The 27,131-nt window shown below is 37.5% G+C and overlaps 2 protein-coding genes across 4 annotated transcripts; one reads left to right on the top strand and one right to left on the bottom strand.

Annotated features, from left to right (window-relative positions):
• Positions 1-16,329: 16,329 nt before the first annotated feature.
• Positions 16,330-19,893, top strand: LOC148698044 (Protein kinase superfamily protein). Of its 3 annotated transcripts, XM_088691149.1 has the most exons (8): positions 16,330-16,547; positions 17,572-17,734; positions 17,831-18,086; positions 18,693-18,745; positions 18,818-18,885; positions 19,163-19,252; positions 19,349-19,418; positions 19,487-19,893. In XM_088691149.1, exons 3-8 carry the CDS (start codon positions 17,845-17,847, stop codon positions 19,789-19,791), a joined length of 828 nt encoding a protein of 275 aa, XP_088547275.1. In that variant the 5' UTR covers positions 16,330-16,547; positions 17,572-17,734; positions 17,831-17,844; the 3' UTR covers positions 19,792-19,893. The 3 variants fall into 3 exon arrangements, with proteins under 3 accessions (XP_088547275.1, XP_088547273.1, XP_088547274.1); XM_088691147.1 differs by lacking the exon at positions 17,572-17,734; XM_088691148.1 differs by lacking the exon at positions 17,572-17,734 and having other exon boundaries at positions 16,332-16,542.
• A 4,416-nt stretch (positions 19,894-24,309) lies between these two features.
• Positions 24,310-26,812, bottom strand: LOC148698045 (dnaJ protein homolog ANJ1-like). The gene is made up of 6 exons (XM_088691150.1): positions 26,476-26,812; positions 25,967-26,135; positions 25,737-25,878; positions 25,342-25,618; positions 25,023-25,221; positions 24,310-24,927 (listed from the first exon to the last, which is right to left on the bottom strand). The coding sequence occupies exons 1-6, from the start codon at positions 26,623-26,625 to the stop codon at positions 24,602-24,604; spliced, it is 1,263 nt and encodes a 420-aa protein (XP_088547276.1). The 5' UTR covers positions 26,626-26,812; the 3' UTR covers positions 24,310-24,601.
• Between the last annotated feature and the right edge of the window lie 319 nt (positions 26,813-27,131).

Here is a 27,131-nt window from a genome sequence, read left to right on the forward strand (position 1 = left end):
GTTTTGTTTGTTGAATTCAAGTACTAGAGAAGAACAACATGGCACTTGATAATGCTTCTCTTTTGTCACAGCTCATGGAAAGGTCCCAAATGCAAAGCATTGATATATTTGATCTTCAATCAAGGAATAACGTGTTTTCCAATACTTACAATTCGGATTGGAGTGATCATTCAAACTCTATGTGGTGGGAACCTCAACATGTTCAACAAGAAGGATATTGGCAGCCACCACAACCTCATATTCAATATGCCCAACCAAATTTAAGTTCGTCAATAGATTATAATCAAAAGCTTAATGAATTAATTTGTTTGGTGCAGGGCTCACAAAATCAAGACAATGAGGCTCAACAAGAAGGATATTGGCAGCCGTATGAGGAGTTCTATTCAACGCCTATGCAGCCACCACAACCTGCCCAAAGTAATGTAGGTAATATAAATGAAAATGATACGATTTTTCAATTACTTACTACTCTGGAAAAGCAAATTGGGCAGATAGCGGAGTTCGAAGGACAATTTTGCGACCAAGGCGAACTCCCTAGTTCAACCATTGCAAATCAGAAGGGAGAATTTGAAAACACCAATGCTATCATGTTGAGAAGTGACAAGGAGGTTGGAACGGACCCTCAACCATCAAAATCAAATCACAAGGAAGAGGAATACACCCAACCCACGGAAAGGGTGGAAACACCTTTACCGGAGGCACCTATTGCTCCTATGCCATCTAATACAGGTATGGTTGTTCCAAATTTCATTATTTTTAACCCCGTTCCAACAAGTATCCCTATTCCTTGCAGATTCATGACTTCCAAGGAAGAAGAAGGTGAAAAAGACATCTTGGAAGCCCTTTCAAAGGTGACAAGTAGGGAATGTCATGAATTCATCAAAGAGGACGTTCTTGAAACCACAAAATCCAAAGAAGTTAAATTTGATGACATTGGACAAGTCATAACCATCACTTGCAATTTGGCCAAGTCCAATATCCCTGAAACTTTCAAAGGAGTGGTGTTTGTCATTGAGTTCTTGTCGGACAAAACAAGTAAGTTTTTTTCAAATTCCTTTACATTTTATACTAACTTGCTGTTTTTTATGAATCAGGCACCTACACTAGAATTCAAACCATTGCCGGTTCACTTCAAGTATCACCTTCCATTCAAGGACCAATTCCATGCCGTTTGATTTTATTTATGTTAATAAAAAAATAAAAATAAAAAATAAAAAATAAAAAAAAGAGAAAGAAAGATACTAAACATGGAGAAAGGTGGAGCTTCACAAAGGTTGTTTGCGTGAAGCCCCACTACGAGGCGCAGAAGCGGAAGGCATAGAAGCGGGAGGCATAGAAGCGGGAGGCATCGGAGCGGAAGCCATCGGAGCGGGAGGCATCGGAGCTAGAGCATTCCAGGCCTCAATACTTGGCCAAGCGCTGGATGACCCAGGAAAAAGGTGCCTCTGGAGATAAGACGCAAGCCTTTGACGGTCACTGTGAATTCGACCCTCAGATTCTTGCAGCTCATCAAGCTTCCTCTTCATCCCCGACGAATAGTTATTTGCAAGCACATGCAAACTTCTATTCTCGTACTTAAGCTGCTGGATCTCTTGCTTAAGTCTTTCCACCTCTGCCATCAACGATTCCACTTGGCGGGACCGAGCAAGCAGGCGTTGGCCCATGTTGGACACAGAACTCGCACACTGAACACTAAGTGCGAGGGACTCTTGAACGGCAAACTCATCGGACCGTCCTGACAGCAGCCTACTATCTTTTGGAGTGAGGAGGTTTTTAGCTACTATTGTAGCTGTTGTGGCGTCCTGCATCACAGAGTCTTCACCTGAAAGAGAACCGTTAGAAGATAAAAAAGAAGGGCGCCATACATTACCTTGACGGGGCGCAACCGGATCGCTGCTGAGACTCAAATCTAAGCTAAGGTTCGATGAGTTTGCCATTTTTTTCAAAAGTGTTCAAAGAGAAGGGGTGGATGGAGTTAAAATTTCACAAAGGGCCGGAGTCGAGTTTCAGGAATGGGAAATCTTCAGAGTGTGTGTGTTGGGGTGATTGATAGCTCTATAAAAAGCCAAGATGACGCGTCCACCGATTCAAAGAGCCGGATTTTCCGGCGTAATTTAGGCGACGCTCCCTCGGCTTTTCAGAAAATGCGTTCAACTTTGTCAAAAGATTTCTGACAAAGCTGAAAACACGTGGAGGCCATCATCGCATCTACACATCTTTAGCCGACAAGCGCAAAGTTCGGCGACGCTTTCTCTTCTTTTCATAAGACGCGTGCAACTTTGTCAAAAGGAGCCGCATCTGCACTACCACGTGTCGTTCAGAAAGCGAAGGGGCGTCGTTCAGAAATCGAAGGGGCGCCTGCTCAGAAATCGAAGAGGCGTATTCAAAGATCGAAGAGGCGCCACTATTTCAAAGAGCCGGATTTGCGGGATCAAAACGTTTGTCGACAAGGGTAAAAAGTACCACCACTTGATATTATCTCTATATATGTCGACCTTCGTCTTTTATGGCAGGGCAAACCTGAAGAAAATGCCCAACTCTCCCTCACCTCTGAGGGCGCACTCCCAGCAAAGCCTTTCAAAATACTCAATTCTTTCTTCTTCCCCAAAGATGATACCAGATGCCTGGAGTACATATGACCCAGGAGGAAACGGCGGATTGAAGCATGTGCTGATTCATTCACCGCTTCTTCAAAGCAAAGGTATCTCATATCATCAAGGTCAAAAGCAAAAGTATCTCATATCATGCTCTTTCCCTGTCTTTTTCTTTGTCCTTGTTCTTACTTGCATGGCAAAGTAAAAGAAGCAATCAGCCGGCACTTGGAGTCAGTCTTCCGATCTGGAGCCAACTGCCTGGAATCTATTCCTGATTGCTTACCTAGCGTTGCTCTCGAGTAGTCATCTTCAACGGTTGATACACTTCCAGAGAAGGGACCACTCCTGCAAAGATTGAACAAAGAAACAGATAGCAGGAGGAAGCTCAGACCTTCGGGGGAGACACTAAAGGGAATCCTGCTGCCCAGTTCAAGAGTAGCACAAAGGAAAATCAACGATGGGCGGAAACCAGTTCAAGAGTAAGCCTGTGGAATCACAAAGATCAAAGCCTCAATGCAATCACCAAGGAGAAGAGGGAATTTACACTCCATAACCAGATTTGCGTCCCTAAACTCTTCTCTTTGTTAATTACATTATGCCATGTTTAATATGTTTAGTTGCTTTTTGTGTGTTTACTTATGTTTTGTGTGAATCTATGCTTAAAACATTGAGGACAATGTTTGATTTAAGTGTGGGGGGGTAACTAAAGTGTTTTGATGCAAATTCGTAGGGTTTTATCCACCATAACTTCTAATGTTGTTCCTTGCTGTTTTAAGGTGTTTTTAAGTTGTTTTAGAGTGTTTTAGTGTGTTTTGTTTTATAATTCGAAAATCCCATAAAAATTTGAAAAATTGTTTTGAAAAACCCAAAAAGAGTTGTTTTAAAAGTCGTTTTTGTGTGTTTGTGTCTTAAGGTACCTTCCAACACAATGATAAGGATTTGGTTTATAATTGCATGACGGTTAGAAAGAGTTATAAACATAGAGAAAAGTTTGATTTACTCTTGGTATATGCTTGGTTATGGTTATAATGTATGACTTCACATGCAATCATAAAAGAAAAATTCGTTTTTGTAACATGCTTGAAGGAAGAAACTCAAACAAACGCTACATCCCTGTGAGACTCGAGCCATTACTTTCTTTGGAGAGTTATTTTCTGTGATTCTTTATTTTCTAAAGTTGTTGCATGATCTCATTATTCCTTGCTTGGTTGCTACTTAGAATGCAATTGTATCATGATAGAACTAAATGCTAGAACTCATGCCCATTTCATTCAAAGCATGTTATTGATTTGCATAACACATATTCAAGAAGAAGTTGTGTAGTGACCACCACCATAGCCAAATAGCCTTACTTCCCATACTTCGTATATGTTGTAAGTTTTAACCCCGGTGAGCCTTGTTTAGCCTTTATTCTTTGTTTACCCACATTTTCCTCACCTAGCCTAGTTTAGGACAATCCCCACCCTTGTTCTTAAAAGATAGTGAGCATGACTTAATTGAATTCCTTTTGAGTTACATTATGAAAGAAAATAAGTGTGGGGGAGAGAATGTTTAAGTGTTTATGTTTTGAGATTCAAAAGAAAAGAAAAAAAAAAAAAAAAAAAAAAAAAAGAGAAAAGAAAGAAAGAAAGAAAAAAAGAGCTTAAAAAAAAAATGAAAGAATAAGTGATTGAAGAAAGGTTCCAAAACACCAATTATGGGCGTAAATTGTCTAAATTCTCCCTTTTTGTTCAAAAGTTGAGTTTTCATTCAAAAGTGAATTCTAAGTTGATTCAAATGCTTTGCTCACTATTTCTTTAAAAACCTTTGTTTTCCATATCCCTTCTTTGTTATCCACATACCCCAAGCCCCGTTACAACCCTTGACTTCTATCTTGAGTGTTGTGTATTTCAATTTGTGGAGTTTGAACTTGGTATGAGCATATGGTATCACTGGTCCTCGCGTCTAAGTAGTAGCATTCCATTCATGAGATCATATCTAAACATGCTTATTAACTCCAGAAATTGCTTCCTTTGAAATACATATATGTGAGTGTTCGTTTTTATGATTACATTAATCTTCTCACATATACCTAGTGTAGGGTGTGTAGTCAGAAAATCTGTGTGAAAAACGAGAGTACATCTAGTAAGAAATTGAGGGAATTCTCTAAGGCATGTTACTACATTCAAAACATGGTTTTAAATGCTTAATTGTGAACTAGTATGTGGTGACTATGAGTAAGAATGTACTTAAGTGTAAAGATGGCTCAAATCTGTGAGAATAATGATTTTTAATTTGTCATGTGCATTGGAAGTCCCTGATACGATTGTTGGAAGGTGTAGGTTGTGTTTTGTTCTTTTTGTTTTGTTTTTCTGTTTTGCTTGAGGACTAGCAAAAGCTAAGTGTGGGGGTATTTGATAGGAGCATATTTATGCGACTTAAATGGCTTGTTCTCGTACATTTACGTTATGTTTCTTTAGTTATTTTAGTTCTTTATGCTTCTTTTGTGTGTTTTCAGGTTCTAAGGGCAAAGTATGCAAAAGGATGCCTTTTGGAGCCTTTTGGAGCAAATTAGAGATTGGAATGGATATCATATGCTTGGAGCCAAAAGGATGGACGAAATTGAAGACTTGAAGTAGGAAAGTTAAATCCTAAAAAGACCTCATGTTTGAGCATCATTGAAAACTCCTACGCATTTTAGAACACAAAAACAACATTCCTAGCAACCTTAGGACATTGTCGTGTGTTTCCTTGTGTCTCACTTCCTTGCCATGCAAGGAAGGGCTTTGTTCCCTATTTTAAATACTTAAACACTACCACATATCATTCACCACTTATCATATCATACATTCATTTATCACTTATCATAATCATTCACTTATCACTTAACATATCATACACTTATCACTTATCACTCATAATCACCTACAACATCCACCTACTTCACCTACAACATCCACCTACTTCACCTACAAATGACATAGCCATATGTTCCCTCCACTACTCCTATAAATACCCTTGCATTCATTCATTCATGAACATCTCATTCACAACACAACACCCCTCAAACACTTCCATTATTCCCTAGCCGTGAGCTTCCCATCTTCCCCTTAGAATCCAAACCGTGAGTCCCCCTTCCACCATTCCTCATCCATTTCCATAATTCCCCAAACCTCACCTTAGACCTTGTGCTACAACAACGAGGAAGATAAGAGGGCCTAAATGTTCATACAATTCAAGTTTGAGTTGTTGGAATGTTTAGGTGTTTCTTTGATTTCAAAGTTTAAATTCAATTCTCTTTGTTTTGTACGTATGAGGAATGGAAGAGAATAGTGCCTAAACGTTCATACAATTCAAGTTTGAGTTGTTGGAATGTTTAGGTGTTTCTTTGATTTCAAAGTTATGAGGAACTAAACCCCCTTTAGCTAGGGGGTGATTCGAAACTATGTTTATATTTGCAATATGAATTGATTAACTTTCGTTAGAATTTCATAAGTTGTGGATTCAATTTGTTTAACCGTTTGATTGATAACTTATTTATGAATGTTTATTAAGAATGCGCGCTTAATTTTCATGCATAAATATGACGCTAGAATATAAGTGAATTTCACCTAATCGTTATGAACTTATATTCACAAGTAGTGGAGGTTGCTTATAAACAATCGCGTTAAATGAATTCTTGGCACGAGTTTCATGCTCATCATAGTAACGAATGCCTCGTCAACACTTATAGTTTTCATAATGCTTAATGATCTTTGATTGTATCTTTATTGTGCTGTTCACGTAAAGGACTTTTGGAGAATGTGGTGAATTGCGTTGCGCTAACCCATCCAATTCATTAACTTAAGGAAAACTTGACGGTTAATTTAAGCGGACCTAATTAACCCGGGGCGTTGAGTTTCATAATTTATCGAAAGACCAACTGAGAATCAATCTTGTATGCAAGTGTAACATGTGTGGAGAAGAACCCCTTGGCTATTCCATCATCCATATTTTCATCACATTTATATTTACGTTTTGCCTTTAATTACAATTTGTGCAATTTAGCTAATTTCGTCAAATCAAACCCCCCCTTTACTTTCCTGTTCTTTAGTGCTTAGAATCTGTTTAGTTTATGTTTTAAAGTATTTTTTTGTTTTTGGTTTGTCTTAGTGTTTTAAACTTTAATTTTGCATTCTTTGAGTCTAGTTTAGTGTTTTAAACTTTATTTTACGTTTTTGAGTCAGTTTCCAAGAGATTTGCAATCCCTCCTAATCTCCGGTCCAGAACGATCCCTACTTATACTTATACTATAATTTGACAAAAAAGAGGGTTTAATTTGTGCGCGTATAAATCTCGCATCAAGGATCTTTAGAGGTTTTCATATCTTTGGAAACTTGAAGAGAACCTAGGAGCACTTACTTTACAAAGTGGAGGAAGCAAGGAGGGAGGCTAGGCTCAAGGAGTTTGAGGAGCAAAGATCTTGGAGGTGGTCCATCCTTGGTCTAAGATCTAGATCAAGAGGTATAAAACTAAACCTCTAGTTTGTTCTTCTTCTAAATTTTGTTATGATGCATCTTATATAAACCTATGCATCTTGAAGGGGATTTGCATGACTATAGCTTTGATAAAATGTATGACATGCTTCCGTTGCTTTCATATATAAATTTTGAATTGTATATGCATGCTAGTCACTAGAAATCCCACATGAATCTCAAAGATTTCCCTTCAAAATACTGTTGCCTAAAGTTCCAACGAACAGATACAACTCATGAATTTGAATTCAAATATGACACATGACTCTTATTTTTCATTCATACAAAAATTAAATATTATAATATATAATTTCCAACAATAATAACCCCTCGTCGTAAAACAAGTATATTTTCCAAATATACAATAAAACGTATAATGTGAAAATACTTACTGGTGCCTGCAATATCTCAAGAATTCAATACGTCACAATATTTTGTAAACAAATGCCTAATGTCCGGTAATTACATAATCTCGCATAAACAAACATATCATAACGAGTGCTCATCGACATATACTAACATACGAGTTCATGCAGAGGTATTTTGACATGAACAGGACTAGGTGTAATAATGATTTACGCTCTAGTACTACAATCATGTGAAGACTGGCGTTATACGCATCACATACAAGTCTTAATTGCCTATAACAATCTAGGACAGGATTGGCACCTACAATGGATCCAAAGTGAGTGTGCGGTGCGATGTGAACATACATGTGAAGCCTGGCCCTAGCCCGAGCGAGTACTAACACCAGTGTAGCACACGATGAGCATATAACATAAATAAAATCATGCAACGGTAAATCAGTAATTCACGTCGACATAATACTATTCATAACCATAAATATGATTAAGGCATCCCGAGATAGTATGTATACCAGTGCATCTCGTAGGATTATAATAATTTCCTAATTCTCATCAATACGACATTTCTTATGAACGTTAATTTAATTATGGCAATCACATAGAAACTTCGTTATTAGATGCATTTTGGCTGGGAAACTTCCCCGTCCCATTTAGCTTTGAATCTCAACCAAAACTTGCCGTTAAATACCATAATGAAGCTAGGAGAGTACGAATTGAAGTCATATCAATACTGGGTCAAGTAGTGGCCAAAACCGGCCAGGAAATGGGGTGTAGCCCGCGGGCCATTCACTAGAAAACTAGGGAGATTTCTCCGAGTTAGTTCTGCATTCAACCATCACTACAAACTTTCAAAGCTACTCTAATTGTACTAAAAAACGTGATCAAAGAAGGTTTAAGGAGTTTTCGAAGCTTACCCTCGTCAGAAATGTCGAGAAATTGTTGGAGAAATTCTTGAACAATGACGGTGCCATTGTGCAGAGAGGGAAAAGGAAGAGAGAGTGGCTACATCTAGGGCTTTTGGGTGCGTGACTCCGTCATCGTTCACCGGGAAAGAGTTCATGAAGGAGGTGTTCGCCGGAAAAGATGGCATGTGGTGGTAGGTGTCTGTTGATGTTGCAAAGGAGAGACTCGGGAGAGAGGTGAGGGAGAAGAGAGAGAGCATCCAAGAGAGTGGGAGAAAAGGCGACGCGGAAGAGAATGAGAGGTGAGTTTCGTGTGAGTGTGGGTCTTATGGCCAGAAAAATATTAAAAATATCCCCCAAATAATATTAAAAGAATAAAATAATAATATAATAGTTAAAATAGTAATTTCTTCAAAAATAATTTTTCGGATTCGTAAATCTGTAAAATTTTAACCGTAACTTCGATTTCAATTCCGCTTGCACCTACAAGTTCGTACCGTCAAGTACTTCGAGAGTACGGTAAAATAATAGCTCATATGTGTCATGAAATGACAGTCAATGAAAGTAAAAAATCTCGCTTGAAGGGGCATTTTGGTCAATTCACTCTTTTAAATTAATAAAATCGAAAAATTTGGAACGGGTTGTTACATTTTTCCTAAATTCTTGCTTAACTTATATCTTAGAGTTTGAATCAAAACAAATACTGCATAATATATATCTTCCCTAAATATAAGAAGCATTTGAATTTCATAATTAATATATATTAATCATCATTATTTCCTACTAGAAATTTTCTTCCACCTCCATGATAACTTATGCCCCTCGCGCAAGATTTTCTTTTTCTTATGGAAAAAAGTCTTCCACCCCTCTTCTAACCCTCTTAATTTGTAGCTGTAACTGAACTGTTGCTTAATCATGAGTGCATAACATAGGTACGCTTTGCCTTGTGCTTTGGTACGTTATTTAATGTACATTTTGGTATGTACATATATTTGGTACGGTATGTAAAGCGAGTTTGTAACATAGCAACTTTTTTTGCACGATATGTAATGTTAATTTAGTCCATAACACTCATTTTGTACTTAAAGTAATATTAATTTTGAACGTACTAGTCATTTGGTTCATAAAGTAATATTGATTTTGAATGTACCAGTCATTAATTTGGTACGTAAATAATATTAATTTTAAACGTACTTGTCATTTTGTACATAAAAGTAATGTTAATTTTGAATGTACCAGTTATTTAGTACATAAAGTAATATTAATTTTGAATGTACCAATCATTTGGTACATAAAATAATATTAATTTTGAACTTACCAGTCATTTGGTACGTAAAGTAATATTTAATTTTGAACGTACTAGTCATTTAGTACGTAAAATAATATTTAATTATGAACGTACTAGTCCTTTGGTTCGTAAAATTCATTAACAAACGTGTTTGTTATTGTAATTAAAAACATACTAAATATTGTTTGTGCAATGTGAGTTTTGAACATACCAAATATTGTTTGTGTTTTTTGTAGCACACGAACCAAGTTTGCACTCTGTTCTCAAACAATCATTTAGGAAAAACCATATATGTATCAAGAAAATATACCAGCCATACTAAAGGATCCTCAATCCATGAAAGAAGGTTACAATTCCTTTTCTTCACAACCTGATGAGTTGCTTGTGCTATCTAATGGTTGCCAAACACAATTAAAACTTCGAAACCAATCTCTTCCACAATACGGCTTGCTGAAGAAAAATATTCTTCATGCGCATTATTCATATTAACTGTACTCTTTAAATCAAGCTCCAATAACACCGACGTGAAGTCAATATAAGCCAATATCAAGAGCAAATTAACACAAGACTCTCTCTTGTTGCCAAACGGGAACAAGGTAAATTTGTTAAAACAACCACTAATTAAAATGAAAAATTCCATTCGAATTTCAAACATGGGAGATCACAAATTTCAAGCGTGAAGATTATTTCCAAACATTATCAACAAGCAGAAAATATTCCCTTAAAAAGAGGCCACATAAAAAAAATTAAAAAAATAAATAAAAAGTCTTAAAAGGACATATTTGGAAACCAATAATTAGAATTTTAGCTTACAAAATACAATAATTATATGTAATTTAAATAAACAACAAATGCTGGCCTGGCTGTTGGTTAAGGTGCCTTAATCAAATCTTAAAAAGAACAAATATTTGATCTAAAAATTGTTAAAAAGTTGCAAGGGATTCTAATTATACGTTAATAAAATAATCTTCATGGTTATAATTTGTTTGTTCTTCCGTTAGATACCGTTATTTTCAACATCAGAGCAGATATATTCTTCAGGTTTAACGACCACGACCCTGCAACCTGCCTAGATTGCTCCCCGCTGCTGACCCGTTGCTTTTGTTATGTTGATTTTCTGTGAGGCAGAAAGAAAAAAGGAAACAGGAAAAAAAAGAAAAAGAAAATGAAAAACTAATCAAAACAGCAAAAAAAAAAAACTCACTTTTGTTGCAATCCTATTGAAATAGGAATATGATTGTGTAAATCCTTGTATATCTAGGAGTATCTTGTAGTTATCTATTAGGAGTTGATTACCTATTAAGAGAACCCTTCCTACTACTACAAACAAAGGTATAAGGGGATGATACAACGCACACCTCAGAATTACATTTTTTTTTTTTTTTCTCTTTGTTGCCGCCGGCCCCTCTCCCTCTCGGTCTTAAATACAGTTTAGTCAAATAGGCCTACAACACGTTATCAACATGCTCTTGTCAAAAGCTAAGGAACTGAAGGATCGTGGATGAGGCTTTCTTCTACAACACCAAAGGCTTTCAATTATTTTCTATCAATCAAGTTCTTTTAAAATAAATTAAGATATTTGAAAAAACCTTGAAGCATAAAAACATTCCCCATGATGCATGAACCCCATATATTTATATTTTCCTTTCAATTATATATATTATATATATGTTCATATATTTTGTCAATATATATACTTGTTCATGCAATACACAGTTATGCTACGTTGAGTTTGTGTGTCAAAGCATTGAAATTAATTTAGAAGCAATAAGGTTTTTAAACCCTAGAATTTGAAAAAAAATACGGGAATCAATGCGGCATACGCGGTGGCTTACCACAGCGCCACCACCAGCACCACCGCCTTGCCCCATCGCTGGCCTGTAGCCCTGCCGCATGGACCACCTTGGGATGATGTCGTTGGCCGTCTAAACCACACGGTAGTAGTCCTTTGGGCTTTGCTGTGCATGCATGACACCCAAGCCTTTGGCCTGGTTAGGGTTTTGAATCGGGCTTGCAGCCCTAGTCCATTCCAGCAAGCTTGCAGCTTTGTTGGGCTCACCTATGTGCCCCTGGCCCATTTCTAGCAAGCTCGATGCTTGCTGGGCTCCTCCCACTCACCACTTGCAGCAAGCTTGCTTGCTAGGTTCTCGGGCCTTGGCCCGCGATCCGAAGCCAGCCTTTTTAGCTGGGCTTGTTGCACCCAAGCCCAAACTGAAGCTAGCTCTTGCTAGGCTTCATGCACACTGCACACCCAGGCTAGCCCCTATGCTAGGCCTATCAGGGTGGCTTGAGTTCTATATAAACTTAAGCATCCCGCCGAAATTTTGTCTTGAGGACATTGCATTTATGCAAGCCTCAATCTCCAAGTTTGTCAGTTTTTCTAACTTTATCTCTAGTTGTTTATGTTAATCTTGTATACTATTGATGTTGTGATTTTCTTTATGATTATTATCATTGGAATTTATATTGTTATTTTCATAAATTCTAATATTACTTGCTCCAAAAATCTAAAGACAGAAATTTATATCTCTATGCAATTGTTAGAAAATATGATTCAAGGGATTATAGGCTATAATACATGTATGCAGTATACGTAAAGCAGGGAAAGAAAAAAAAATCATCAAACAAGTTGGTGATGATTTTCAGATCATTGCACATGATGATCGTTATGGATGTATGACTTGCGTCTAATATCGTTACCCATATTGATTACAACAGTGCTGGATATATTATCGTATATTAATTGACCACTCAAAGACATTATATGTTTAATTGCATGACTATATTTTGTTTTTTTCTAAAGATAGACATAGTAGTTTACTAGTAATCTATCATATTTGAAGCGGTGCATTTGCTTGTCTAATGAATCGTATTCTTACCGTAGTACTGATTGGTATTTTCGTTTTTATATATGAAGCACGATTCATGATTATGATATTAATCTTGGTCCATGCTGACAATTAATTATTTGGTTATCTCTTTGTTTGACAAACCAATTTCAGATGTTATATTATTTGACAATTTCAATTTACCAAAGAATGCGCACACAGATTTGAAGGAATGTATCTGGAACAATTGATTGCAATTTTCATGTTAAGCCTTTTGAGTGCATATTGGTTTCTAGAATAAAACAAAGTGGTAGAATGGTTTAACAATTCAAACCGTATGTTATCAGGCATATGTTTAATTATCTGAATATAAATCACAACGTTTGCCCAAATTGGTTACTGATTGGTGAAGGGATGTGGTAAGCTGGAAATTACATCCTTCTTGCCAATCCCAAAAGGGAACGGCTATGATTGTTCAAATCCAAACAAATGCATGAAAGACTAAACAAATGCCATCTTTCCAAAAATGTTGAAAGGGCATGATGACTTATGGGTCTTTTGTCAGTAACTATATTAAGTTACAGAGATGTGATTATGATGATCTTTTTCAAACTAACGAAAGAGATCAATGATGTCTATGAATGGCATCAGTTTGCAGTTGGCAATCACGTCTTCATGCTAAAGACGTAAATCGTGTATCTTTTGCATTTAAAATGAAAAGATATGTTAATTGGTAAAACAATCAAACACATCTGTTAGATTACATGAATCATACCATGAGTCACAACTAATTGAGAGGCTTTGCCGTGTGTGTGTGTGATTTCATGTGAAGTATGTTTTTAGTGTTCGCAAGAAAATTTACTTCACACTAACAACTTGCATTTCTAATTGATAGAATACATTTTCAAACCTGATCCGTTGGAATGAGTTGTATTCAAATGAAAGGGTATATAATCCTAAGAGAACTGGACACACGCCTTTTGGTGTAGTCAGAACTCATCATGTTGCATGAGTTATTCAACTTTGGAAGATGACGATTGGACTGTGGGGGGCAAGGTATATTTGAAAGACTTAAAGCACTCTATAAATGAGTCTTTAAAAATGGGAACTTTGAAAGTTGTTAAGACAGAGCCCTAACAAGTGAATATAGATATGATATAGAAAGTCTATTTTCATCGGCTTTCTTCTCAAGTATGATGTATGATGAAAGAGTTATTAATAACATTAAAGCAACTACAATGCGTGTGAAATGTGGGGAATTGACTTAGCTATCCTTGAGATTATATGTCAACTTAAGAAGTCTGAAAAAAGAAAAAAGAAAAAATGCTTCTAGAAAGAGAGAAAAAATTATATCTCTTACAATGGTATAGGCAAATTAAGGCTTATATTCAAAGGCAGTTGACATTCCTTGGCGGGGATTCTAATGAGGCGTAGAGAGAGAGTTTATCTTAGTTGTTCCTTACTTCTTAAAGTGGAAAATGTGATCGATTTAATGATAGCATTAAAAGAAACTACAATTATGAAAAAATTGTGGAGGTTGGTTAAAAGTAATTTGCTAATTGAACGACATTTAAGATGTCATATCTTGTAATGAGTACTTGTTTAAGGTATGGCAAGGTTAGAGACCTTCTTAAAAATACCTTAAATGTGGGGGAGTTTGCCCAAGTGCTTAGTGTTAGCAAATTACTTAGTAATTAAGTCCTAATATAATTTTGAGGACTTGACATTTCAAACAATGTCAAACAACTACTCTCGTATGAAATATAATAATTTCATAAGATGGATTGTGCACACCATTAATGATAGTTAACCTAGTGGTGGATCCAATTATTAAATGTTAGACTAGAGAGTAAGTTGATCATCAAGGGGAATGAGGCTAAAGCCAATATAACTAATGAATCAGTCGAGCGAAAACCTAACTTAGTTGATTGGAAATCCTATGGTCTAACTTCAATAGGCAAACTGGTTAGGCATGATTCAAAGAAGTTAACACACTATATACCTCAATCCTATGTTGGAAGAAGTGTGTTGTCTGCAAAAATTTTAGAATGTACATTTATACTTAATCTTATAAATAAGAGGAATATTGCAGAGTATTTTTAATCAGTGGTCATCTATGTAAGAGTAGAAGTGGGTCGCTTCTATAAGTATGAGATAACTAAATTCTCTAAAGCTCTCATGAATTCGGGATTTGTTCAGAACTAAGGTGAAGACAACCGTATGAACTAGAATATATTAGGATTAGTGATGTGTGTTGCTTATTGTCTCAGTTTACTGTTGTGGTGAACAGTTCAAGATTCCATATCCACTGTGTCACCAAGTAAATCCGATAAGTATTCACTAGGGTAGGTTCAAGTTCAAAAGACACATATCCCGATGCATCTCTTGTCCGCATATACTCTCAAATTCTTCTTAATTTTTCATTCATACGGGGGATTGTTGGAAATTATATATTATAATATTTAATATTTGTATGAATGAAAAATAAGAGTCATGTGTCATGGTTGAATTCAAATTCACGAGTTGTATCTATTCGTTGGAACTTTAGGCAACAATCATAATGTGTCAAAAAGGGTGGCTTGAGTTCTATATAAACTCAAGCATCCCACCTGTCTAATAGAATTAAGAGAACAGTTTTCTCCAATGTCTTAGTCAAATTCTGAGTCATGTCTTGAGAGTACGAAATATATAAAGTTTGTCATAGTCTAAAGATTGAAGTGCTTTGACTTCAAATTATAGATTGTTGAATCCTGGGAAATGGACGCCTACCGAACCACAAGCACAAGAGTAGGGGCGAAATTATGTCTTGAGGGCATTGCATTTATGCAAGTCTCAATCTCCAAGTTTGTCAGTTTTTCTAACTTTATCTCTAGTTGTTTATATTAATCTTGTATACTATTGATGTTGTGATTTTCTTTATGATATTATCATTGGAATTTATATTGTTATTTTCATAATTTCTTATATTGTTTGCTTCAAAAATATGTTTTCAAAAAGGTTTTTATAAAGATTTATTTTTAGGCTCACTCATCTTTGTTTTTCGCCCCTCCGAGATTTAGTAGCAATGTTCGTATTAACAAGAATTCTTGGCAAATGTTGGAATAGGAGATTACCTTCGATGGTATAATTCTTATTCTACTTTTACTATACTTTACTTATGCTTTGACATCACATGTGAATAGGTTCATTCCCGCTCACATGCACACTCTTGCATTTATGCACTTTAAGGTTTAAATTTATTCATACTTTTTCCACCTCACTACAATTTATGACTTCGTCACCTTCCGAGTGGCGGCCAGCATAGCTCGATTCGAAATCCAGATGGATATTACGGATCGGGGTGTGTCATAACCTTTTTTTGGTTATCATGAAGAATTTAGGATTATGGCATCAGTTTTGCTTTGATAATATCTATGACATTAGTCGCACTCATAGCAATGTAATAACTCGTTATACCTGACCATAGACTAGCTAAAAATAACTAGAATCATTTTTCATGAAACTGATTTTGGGTTCCAAAAGCAGTTTAAATGATTTTTTAAAATAAGCATCAGATATATACTTACTGCATGAATCACTTATCCACTTGAATTCTTACTGAGAATTAATTTCAAAAATATTTTCACAAAAAATACTTTCGATCAATTTAGAAGCACTTCCGAATCAGCACAATGTCCATGTGACGCTAGAGGGGGATACGGGAATAGTCAACTAAATCTTGGATCTGTACAGGTATACTGCCAAAACAGTGTAGTCAGTCACCCCTTGATTCTTTTAACTTCAACCGTCACATTTGTCATTCTATTCAATTATTAACTAATCTGGGGCTTTGAATATTTTACCCTCTTTCCTAATCTTCTCTCTCGCTAAGCACCCCACAAAAAAAGGTAAAAAGCGAATCCATCCCGTAACCTTTTTCTCTTGGTATAAAGACGAAATGGAAATTTACAGCGCCTCAGCCTCTGTTCTTCCACTTCACCTACCTCTTGGATCCCACTTTCCAATTCACCCAAATGCACCGCCTGATTCGCAAACTCCGGCCTCGCCTCCTCTCGTGGCTCCGCCGATCTCGGTCGGGTACTTCAAATTTTTACCTTCTACTCTTTTGTTTTCAAGTAATTGTTACTCTCTTCACCATGAATTTTTGTTGGGCTTGTAAACAATATGGGATTTTCTTATCCGTTTGATGTCGTCGGATTTATGCAGTTTGTCGGAATTCGGAGTTTAATTTGCTCAATTCAACGTGGGTTTGTTTTTGGTTTTTGATGATGTTGGTTGAACTGTCTTGGAGCTGTTAGCTGTTACTCTGTTTTGGTCTTCAGGGCTGTTGTGTCCCAGATTTCTATCTGAATTTTGAGATTTTGAGGAATTTGTTCGTTTCGTAGATTCTAGTAATTTTGTAGGTCCACTGTTAGAATCTGAGGATTTGCTTTTAAAACTGGCCAATTGAGGAAGGATTTTTTAAGCAATTTGGCTTGTTATATTTTCTTGGTTTGAATGTGATATACCGAAGCAGACCTTTCCGTTTTGAGTAACGCTACGGAGACTAAATTTTTCAAACTAAATGAAATGGAAGTTACTGATTGGATTATGACTTAAGCATTGATAAACGTACTCATTCCTACTGGTGACACACCATTTAGTTTGCAAATTTTGTCTCCGTAGCATTACCCGTACGTTTTTGTTTCATTGCGGTCTGTAAAAATTGTGAAAAGTTTAACTTGGCTCTTTGATTGAGCCAAACCTGTCTTCAGAGGCTTCTTTTTGTTTTTGTATGCGCTAATTAGCCAATTTAAATATCTGTCGAAAAGCTTGTTGAACATTAATGCAGAAATCATCTCTGTTATGCATGTGAGCAACTTCATGTTTAGTGAAGTATTCTTACTGAAGTAAATTTCGGTTGATCCTCAAGTGGTAAATTTCGGTTGATAGAAGTTACATTTGATGAACGAAGGCCAAGTTTTGCGAAACTTTTAAAGCGACTGATTATGGATTAAGATACATGTCCATTAATACTATACGATTCTCTGAGTTTCGGATTAAATAGGGGTAATTTGGAGAGTGTCTGTGTTTCCCTTAATTTCTTTCTCTCTCTCTCAAGATTGGGCCTGCACAGTTTATCTTCGATCACCTCACTCTGCACCAATTCCCGATAGTTACAATGTATTTCTAGTTTCTCTTCACTTGTAACTCTTCGAAGTTCAGACTAATTATTATGAGGCAACGGCTTGGATTTTGACTCCTAATATAACCTGGATATCATAGTGAGTTGAAAAAGGAAACTGAATTCAATTTGTGTTCCAATTACGCGTGGTTAAATAAATTTTTATTAGACCTCTCTTATATGTTCTTATTTTCAGGCCAAATATTATTTATGAAGCATTTTCCTTACAAGGATATAAAGAGAGCAACGGATGGTTTTGAGACAATCATGTATACCAATTCTCATATAGCTGCTTATAAGGCCAGATTTCATGATGGTGGAGTTGTATTGATAAAAGAAATTAGAGACTACGATCAAGGAAAAGATGTCTTCTACAGAGAAGTGCAACTGTTGGGGTGCTTGCATCATCGTCACCTTCTTGCTCTCAGGGGATTCTCTACTGGACATAGACGGTCTGATGCTCAACTTGTTTCATTCTGTCACTTTCTTTCATTAATTTCCACCAACGCACCCGTATAAATGGCCACCATTTGAGAATGGAGGAAACTATTTGATTTTGTTTTTGCCTAGGATGTATGCTGCGGTAAGTTTAGAGGATGGGTGCTTTGCCCTGTCCACGAATCGAAAGAGGCCACAAAACGAAATTAATTACCTTTCCGATGTGCATTTTCCAGGGATGTTAAAGTGTTGGTTTCTTTTGAGTGAGCTCAAGATATTATGCCATCCCACCCCCCCCCCCCCCCCCCCCCCCCCCCCCCGCGGGGGGTGCCTTGTGTATTGGTCCTTTTCTTGAACTGTTAAATTTGCTCTGGTTTTTCAAGCTCTTGTTAATTTCCTGAATTCTATATTTAATGTGAAAGTGGAAGATAAACCTTTAAAGAAATACATTGACATTCCTTCAAGATCGGTTTTTTGGATTGACAATAGAACTAGTCATACGACCATTCTGTCCACGGTCACTGCAATGTATGAATAAGTTATATACCTTTGCCGTTGTCGAAATTATCTGTTGCTCTCAATTTTTTTTCATTTGACATATCTATCGTTTGTTTTCTCAGGTTCCTAGTGTTTGACAACATAGAAAGGGGGAGCTTGAAGGAGCATCTTAATGGTAACATTCCAAGCAGAATTTTGTGTATGTGTGCATCTGTGCAAAATTTGATTCTCTCTTTATTGTTGGCAGATCCCATTAGAACTCCCTTGAATTGGAGGACACGGCTACAAATAGCCATTGGTGTCGTGGCAGCATTGGTATTTTACATCTTAACGCCACAAACATTTACTCCATAATTTGATTTCATGCATCAAGTCACCATAAGATTGTAGCAGTATCATTTTCCACTTCTAAAGCAGGATACTAATCCACTGCTCTTATATCTCAACTAATCCAAAAAATTTGTAAAGTTCTATGGTTCCATTGTGTCGATAATGTACCTAAATTAATCATATATTTACGTGTTGGAAGTTCCTCTATGTGCATTGCCAGCCAGAGGAGTTTAGCTTACAGCGTTCTAGAATTTCAATGCAGGAGTACTTGCTTCTCTTCAACGAACCTCCAATGTATCACGTCTCCATTAACTCAAGTAGCATCATGCTAGATGAAAACTTTAATGCAAAGGTGAGGACTCCGTTGGATTCGGATCTACTAGGTGTAAGAAGGCTACTGCTGTCGACTTTGTCAAACTTCATATGGTCTTTGTTTTTCTGATCACAGCTTTCAGACGTCGGGCTTCAAAGTTCTGGTGAAAGTTATGTCACAGTACCACATACCTCATGCCCGAAAGGTTGATTCTCTTGACCTAACCCTCGTAAATACTTACTGCAGACCTCATATTCTTCCCCTTTCATGCAGATTGCATGGGTCAGGAATGCGGTAACATAATGTTCCAGCTTGGGGTGCTGATCCTGGAGCTCATCACCGGTCAATCATCAGAAAATGGAGGAGCAGATCTAGTTCAATGGATCCGGGAGTCTCGCTTCTGTAGTTCTATTCACAAGATGCTAGATCCTGATCTTGGTAGCAGTTACGATTCTAGGGAGCTCAAAAGTCTTCTAGCTGTGGCAAAGTTATGTGTTAGAGATGGGGATAAGCCAAAGGCTTCTATGCAGCAAATTCTGCGGTATCTCCGTAAAAAGATCGAAATTCCACGAGACTAGTTTTTGTACTGAATTTATTATCATTTCATACGAAAATTTTCATATTTTATGAAACCAATATTTGATTGTTTCATGGAGAGTTCGTACTCTCCAGGTTTGATATTTCTGCTTTCTGCCTTGTGGATGAAAGACTTTCTAATTTGTTTTGAAATGTATAAATAAATTAATAATAATTCCACTACATGAAGGGGCACTGTTCTAAAGATCTCCGCCTAGCATCGTCTAGACCCTGCATAGGCGCTAGGCAGCTGGTCACCGTCCCGATTAATGTTTAGGCGTTTGAAAATTAAGAAATGATGCCTAGACGTGCTGAGGCGCCCGCCTACATCGCCTAGACACCCGCCTGGCCCGTCCAGACTCAACTAGGTTGCAACTCACTTAGATAGAAAATAGATAACTTTCATTTTGCATTAGAGAAATTATATTCGCACACCCCAAATTACTTCTCCCACATCCTTTTAATTTTTTAATATTTTCTACACATCACTAACGCGTGATAGAAAAATATTAAAAAATTAAAAGGGTGTGGGAGAAGTAATTTGGGGTGTGTGAATATAATCTCCCTTGCATTATATTTTTTTTCAATAAATTATAAGAGACTTATTGCATACTTAAATGAACACACATTATATCTTTATTCCCCATGTTTTTATTATGTTTCAATACTTCATAATATATATGTCATTTTATTTTGTAGTTTATGATGAAATTATATATATTTTAAGTATAAACACACACTTATTTACACAAAATATAATATATTTACTTAAATCCGCCTAGTCTCCTAGGCGTTCGTCTAGGCGCTAGACCCCAGCCCGCCACCCGACTAGCGCCTAGCGTCTTTTAAAATCTTATGAAAAGGGTAGGCATGCTTCTCGAAATGTTTTCTCTTCAAGTCTAAGTCTCGTTCTGTTGTTTGTGATCACTCATATTAAGATTTGATGTCAAATGTTAAGATTAAAACATTAAATCCACGTTCATGTATTATGTACCATTGATATTAGAGAAAATTGTAGAAATGAACCTTGAAAATTTAATCCAATTGGAGGAAGGATACCTCATCTAAAAATCTGTGATCATTTGTCCCTTAACTCATCAAAACGTGCATAGTCCTTTTCATCAACTTTGTTAAAACTTTTGTCAAAATGAGTCACTTGCCACACATATAAGGCTAAATCAATGGGTAAATATGAAAAACCAAATGAGAACATTGTAGCAATTGTCGCTCAACTTTAATTCAATTGGAACAATGGTTCCTTAAACTTTAACCCAATTTCAGCAATAGTTCTTCTAACATGACTCATTTTAATAGAGTTAAAGAAAAAGACCATAGCTACGTTTTGATGAGTTAAGGGATTAATGATCATAGATTTTTAATTGTGAGACCATTGCTAAAATTGAATAAAGTTGAAAAACTATTGCTACAACTTTCTCTTGATATTGAAGTAAGCAATAGGTATTCATACATTACCTGGTGACCAAGAGAAAAATTTTGATCCATGCCCACCAATAAATTATGCCCGGAAGGGTGAAAAATCCAAAAAGGTTATAGATAGAATTCTGTGAGAAACCAGGAAGTTAAGACATGCTAGAAGAAACCCCTCTTAAACCAATTAAAGCAGCTGAATTCATATAATAAAATCAGTCTCTATAGAATTTACATTAAGAATAGAGAAAATAATATTTAATAAATAATTGATTGAATCACATTATTGTTAGCCCATTGTGAGGCAAAGCTCACCTCCTTCTCCTTAGTGTAGATAATATCGTTTGTTAAAAAAAAAAAAAAAAAAATCATTTGACAACTAATTTAATCATATTATTATCCGCGTACGAAAGACTTTTTTATAACCAGCATTACATGTCACATCCCGGCTCGGGCTCCCACCACATCCCGGACTCGACTCTACCGTAGCACGATATTGTTCTCTTTGGGCCTCGACCACGCCCTCATGGTTTTATTTCTAGGAACTCACACGAGCAGAACTTCCCAATGGATCACCCATCCTGGGATTGCTCTCGCGCAAACTCGCTTAACTTCGGAGTTCCAATGGAACATGAAGCCAGTGAGTTCCTGAAAGGCCTCGTGCTAGGTAAAGATGGGAATATACATATAAGGCTTACAGGATCCTCACCCCTGGGCGATGTGGGATCTCACAATCCACCCCACTTTAGGGGCCCAACGTCCTCATCGGCACACTTCTGACCAGGGATTGGCTCTGATACCAAATTTTCACATCCCGGTCCAGGCCCCCACCACATTCCGAGCTCGACTCCACCGTAACACGATATTGTCCGCTTTAGGCCCCGACCATGCCGTTGCGGAGTGCAGTTTTGTTTTTGGGAACTCATATGAGCAGAACTTCCCAATGGGTCACCCATCCTAGGATTGCTCTCGCGCGAATTCGCTTAATTTCAAAGTTCCAATGGAACCCGAAGTCAGTGAGCTCCCAAAAGGTCTCGTGCTAAGTAGAGATGGGAATATACATATAAGACTTACATGATCCTCACCCCTGGGCGATGTGGGATCTTACATTACAGGTTTCTTAAAATGTTTTGAACGTGTTTAAAAAAAGAAAAAAAATCATTTGACAACTAATTTAATCATATTATTATCCACGTGCGAATTTATAACCGGCATTACATGTCTTTTAAGATGTTTTGAACGTGTTTAAAAATAGATAATAGATAAATTGAATCACATTATTACTAGCCTATTGTGAAGTACTAATTAAAAACAAAACAAAAACAAAAAACCCACAAAATCATTAATTATTAAAAAAATACTATTAGAATGACGAAAATGCCCTTAACTTATTTGATGCATTATTTTAGGATGCCTTTAATGTTTTTTATTTTCGAAGCATTTTTGTCCAATTATTTTTGGTAAAGCATTATGACACCAAAATACTATTCACCTTTTGTGCTCTCTTTATGTATAATAGATATATCAACTGTCGTACAAATGCAGGACATATATGCAAGGTTCTAAAAGACGCTAGGCGCTAGTCGGTTAGTGGGCTGGAACCTAGCACATAGGCGGCTAGGTGGGCGCCTAGACAAACAAGACGGATTTAAGTAAATCTATTATATTTCGTGTAAATAAGTGCTTGTTTATACTTAAAATATATATAATTTCATCATAAACTACAAAATAGAATGACATACATATTATGAAGTATTGAAATATAATGAAAATATGGATAATGTGTGTTCATTTAAGTATTCAACAAGTATTTTACAATTTATTAAAAAAAAAAATGCAAATGAAAGTTATCTATTTTCTGTTCAAGTGAGATCCGTCTAGGCACTAGAAAATTATCTATTTTCTATTTAGGTGAGTTGCAACCTAGGCAAGTGCCTAAGCAGCTCTGAACGGGCTAGGCAGGTGCCTAAAGGATGTCTCAGCAGGTCTAGGCATCCATTCTTAATTTTCAAACACCTAAGCATTAATCAGGACATTGATCAGCCACTTAACGCCTAGACAAGGCTTAGACGGCACTAGGCGATGATTTTTAGAACAATGCATATATGTGATTAAGACATGCAGTTTAACTCTCCAACGCCTCATATTTTTAACACACTAATACCATCTCCAAACGAGATGTCAAATTTTAAACATAAAATTTGAATTTGACAGCTGATGTGGCATTTTAACATCTTTTAAAATTTTGTTTTTCATCCGATATGTCAAATTAAATTATTAATTTATTACACTATTTTCTTTTCATAATTGCTATTATATATTTTATATTTTTACATATATAAATAATTTGATAATAGAACCCAGAAACAACTTCAATCCCTACCTCCGTAGCCCCAAATCTCTACCCTTCCCTCGACATGAAAGACCTCTACGAAAATCTATTCCCCAAAAACCCTAACCCTACCTACCAATACCACCCCTTTTGCTCTGCTTGAAGCATCGGCTCCACCCGAGTCGACGACGAGATCCAATGGCCTCCGGCTAAGGACGAAGGCGCCGTCAAGCTCGACCACTCGCATTACTTCTCTCTCTACGCCTCATCGGACTCCGACTCCAGGCCAGGATCGAACCCAAAAGCAAAGACGAACGATCCAAACAATTTATTAAACTACGAATTGACGATTGGGTCAAAAGGGCAGGAAGGATTGGTGAAGGAATTGGATGAGATTTCAGAGTTATTGCAGTTTTTCGGTTCAGAAGGTTTCGGATAAGGCGAAGAAGGGGGAGGCGTTGGACAATACCATGGCATTGGGAACCTCACTAGAGGAGTTGAGCACAAAGGAGTTGAAGAAGAAAAAAATAAAAAAATATTTAATAATTAATTAAAAAGCATTTGACCTTGCCGTCAAATTTGACAGCAAGAGAGAAAGATGTCAATCCATGTCATACAACATCAGATTTTGCTTCTCAATTGAAAATCATTGCTGCTGTCTTTTGTTACCGTTATTGCTGATTTGAACAATTTGACATCTCCTTTGAAAATGTTATAAATACACATTAAACTGTAAGACTGATGGCCATAAAAAGAGCAATAGGAATAATGGTCATTTATAAAAAGATAGTGGAAGAATAACACGATGTTCAGAATCATCACATAACATCTAATTATAATAAGTGTTTCAAAATTCTAGACCGCCATGCCATCATCACAACCCCCCCGCCCCGCCCACCACCACACCCACCCACACCACCCCCCCCCCCCCCCCCCCCCCACCCCCCAACCCGGGGGCCCTTCTCCTTTCATCCCCCCACCTTGTCATCCGTTGTTACACTTCAGCAGGCACCCGAAAACTTGTCCAACTTTTCAAAAACTAGCATCAGTCATCACTGCTGGGCGCATTGCACCCTCTGAGCACCACCAGGCATGTCATCATCCTCATCATAGGCCTCTTGCTGAGCCTGCTGCTGCTTCCTCCTCATCTCCTCCTCCATGTTCACATCATACAGATTCGTCTCCTCACACTCATCCACCTCCATATCCATGAGCTGAGATGCTGATGGCTTGCCTGGAAGAGCAGCCTCCAAGGCCTTTACTTGCTCAGGGTTGAGAGACTCTGGGAATTCCACATTAAAGTGAATGTACAGCTTCCCCTTCATGAATGGCCTCTGATAGATGGGCATACCCTCGTCATTGATTGCCTTGAACGAATCTGCATTATCAAAATAAATCACAGGATTATAACATTCCGAGGATTCACTAGCCAATACATTAAATTCTCTTAGTTTATTTATTAGCTTTACTTACCAGGCTTGACAACTTCGCCAGGGTTTGATTTTATAAGCAGCTGCCTGCCATCCAGATGGGTCAACACAAACTGGAAGCCGCATAGAGCCTCAGTTAGAGACAGAGTGTGCTCGACGAAAAGGTCCTCGCCCTTTCTCTTGAACTTTGGATGTTCTTTTTGCTGAATGACAAACACTATATCACCAGTGACTGTCTCAGGCTGCAATGACACAGTAGACACAGCAAACCAATCAATCCCACATTTCCAAATACAGAATTAAAACTATAACTGCTACTACTAATAACACCAAGTCACAATTAATGAGGATATGTAACATACAGCTTCATCTGCTTCACCAGGGAATGTGATCTTCTGTCCATTCTGCATGCCTTTCTCCACATGGACTTCCAAAACCTTCTTCTCTTGAACAACCTTCTCCCCCTTGCACTGAGTACAGCGGTCTCGGTCACTAATGGTCTCTCCAGTACCCTTACACTCATTGCAAGCATGCTGCATCTGTTGAATCATAGACGGGCCCAGGTGCCTAATTGAGACCTTCATACCAGTTCCTTGACAGCCAGAACACTTCAATGAAGCCCCAGATTTCGAACCCTTGCTTCAATTTTGAAAAAACACATTCACATCGCATGTGAGCATCGTAATTTCAAACCTCCAAGTTCTATACTTTATCCTAGCATGAAGCTTAAAAACAAAATTTTACTACTACTACTCACCCGTTACACTTGGAACATAGCACATTACGCGATAAAGATAGCTTCTTCGAGGTCCCAAGATAGAGGTCCTCCAAAGAAACCTTGAGTGCATGGACAACATCTTCTCCACGTCTCTGTCTTCGTCCTCGGCTACTACCACCACCTGCTCATACAAACAAGTACAAAATCGATTCATTACACAACAAGAAACCCCACCTGAAAACCATGAAAACCAATTACACAATTCGCACCTCCAAATGGGCTTCCACCAAAGAAAGATGAGAAGATGTCAAATGGGTCGTGGCCGCCGCCACCTCCACCCCCCATTCCCTCCTTGAGTGCATCCTCACCATACTGATCGTAGATTTCACGCTTCTCAGGGTCACTCAAAACCTCATAAGCGTGAGCCAACTCTTTAAACTACGCATAATACATGAAAAGACCATTAGCCCTACACCTACAGATCCAAATCAACCAAAAAATCCGCAACCCATTATCACAAATCTGAAATTCTATCGACAAATACCTAAACCAAAATATAAAAAGAAACCCAATTTCCAGGTCAACCCATGAATTCATTCACTCAACAATTTATGAAAAATACCATATCCAATCAAATTCAACAAAAAGGAAAGGGCTTGACAGAATTACAAGCACGATGAAAGCAGAACCAGCAGAATCCACAATCACCCAATTCCCCAAATCCCAATACGGAAACCAAATCGAGAAATCTAAACAAAAAGGAAAGGTGGGCACTTACTTTCTCAGGATCTCCACCCTTATCAGGGTGGTTTTTTATGGCGGCTTTCTTATACGCCTTCTTCAAATCGTCGGAAGAAGCACTCTGCGAAACTCCCAAAATCTCATAGTACCGAGTGTTATCGCTCTTCTTCGGCGTCCTCCCAAACATCTTGGCAGGCTAAATCGATCGAAACCCTAATCCCCAAATCGAAAGCGAAATCGCGAATCGTGTTCCTTTTGTATGAGATAACGGGGAGGAGGAGCAAGCTCCCAGAGAATCTGCTATTTTCTTGCGAGGAAAGCCAGAACAAGAAGAACAAACCTAGTCCAGAGCAACTTGGGAGAGTTGAGGCCGTGACCGTGTGGGTGTATATGTGTATATATATAGACAAATCAGGTGATCATGTGAGAGAGAGAAAGTAGTGGACGGTTGGGATTGGATCCGTGTTTCGAAAGGGTCTAGAATTCCTTTCCCTCTGATGATTTTGGTCCTCGTGAGTTATGGACCGTTGGATGGGTTGATGAGGGAATTGATTGTTTTTGTAGGAAGTAAATGGTTGCCAAAATAAAAAGGAAAAAGAAGAAAGGTTTTTGTTCCGGTTCCTTCCTTGAAACGCCCTGCTGCCTTCCTGTCTAAGTATTGGTCTTCCTGTATGGTCGTCTAAAAGCAACCTT

The sequence above is a fragment of the Pyrus communis genome, chromosome 3 (genome assembly GCF_041283825.1).
Source record: "Pyrus communis isolate YQ-2024b chromosome 3, ASM4128382v1, whole genome shotgun sequence".
Taxonomy (NCBI): Eukaryota; Viridiplantae; Streptophyta; class Magnoliopsida; order Rosales; family Rosaceae; genus Pyrus; species Pyrus communis.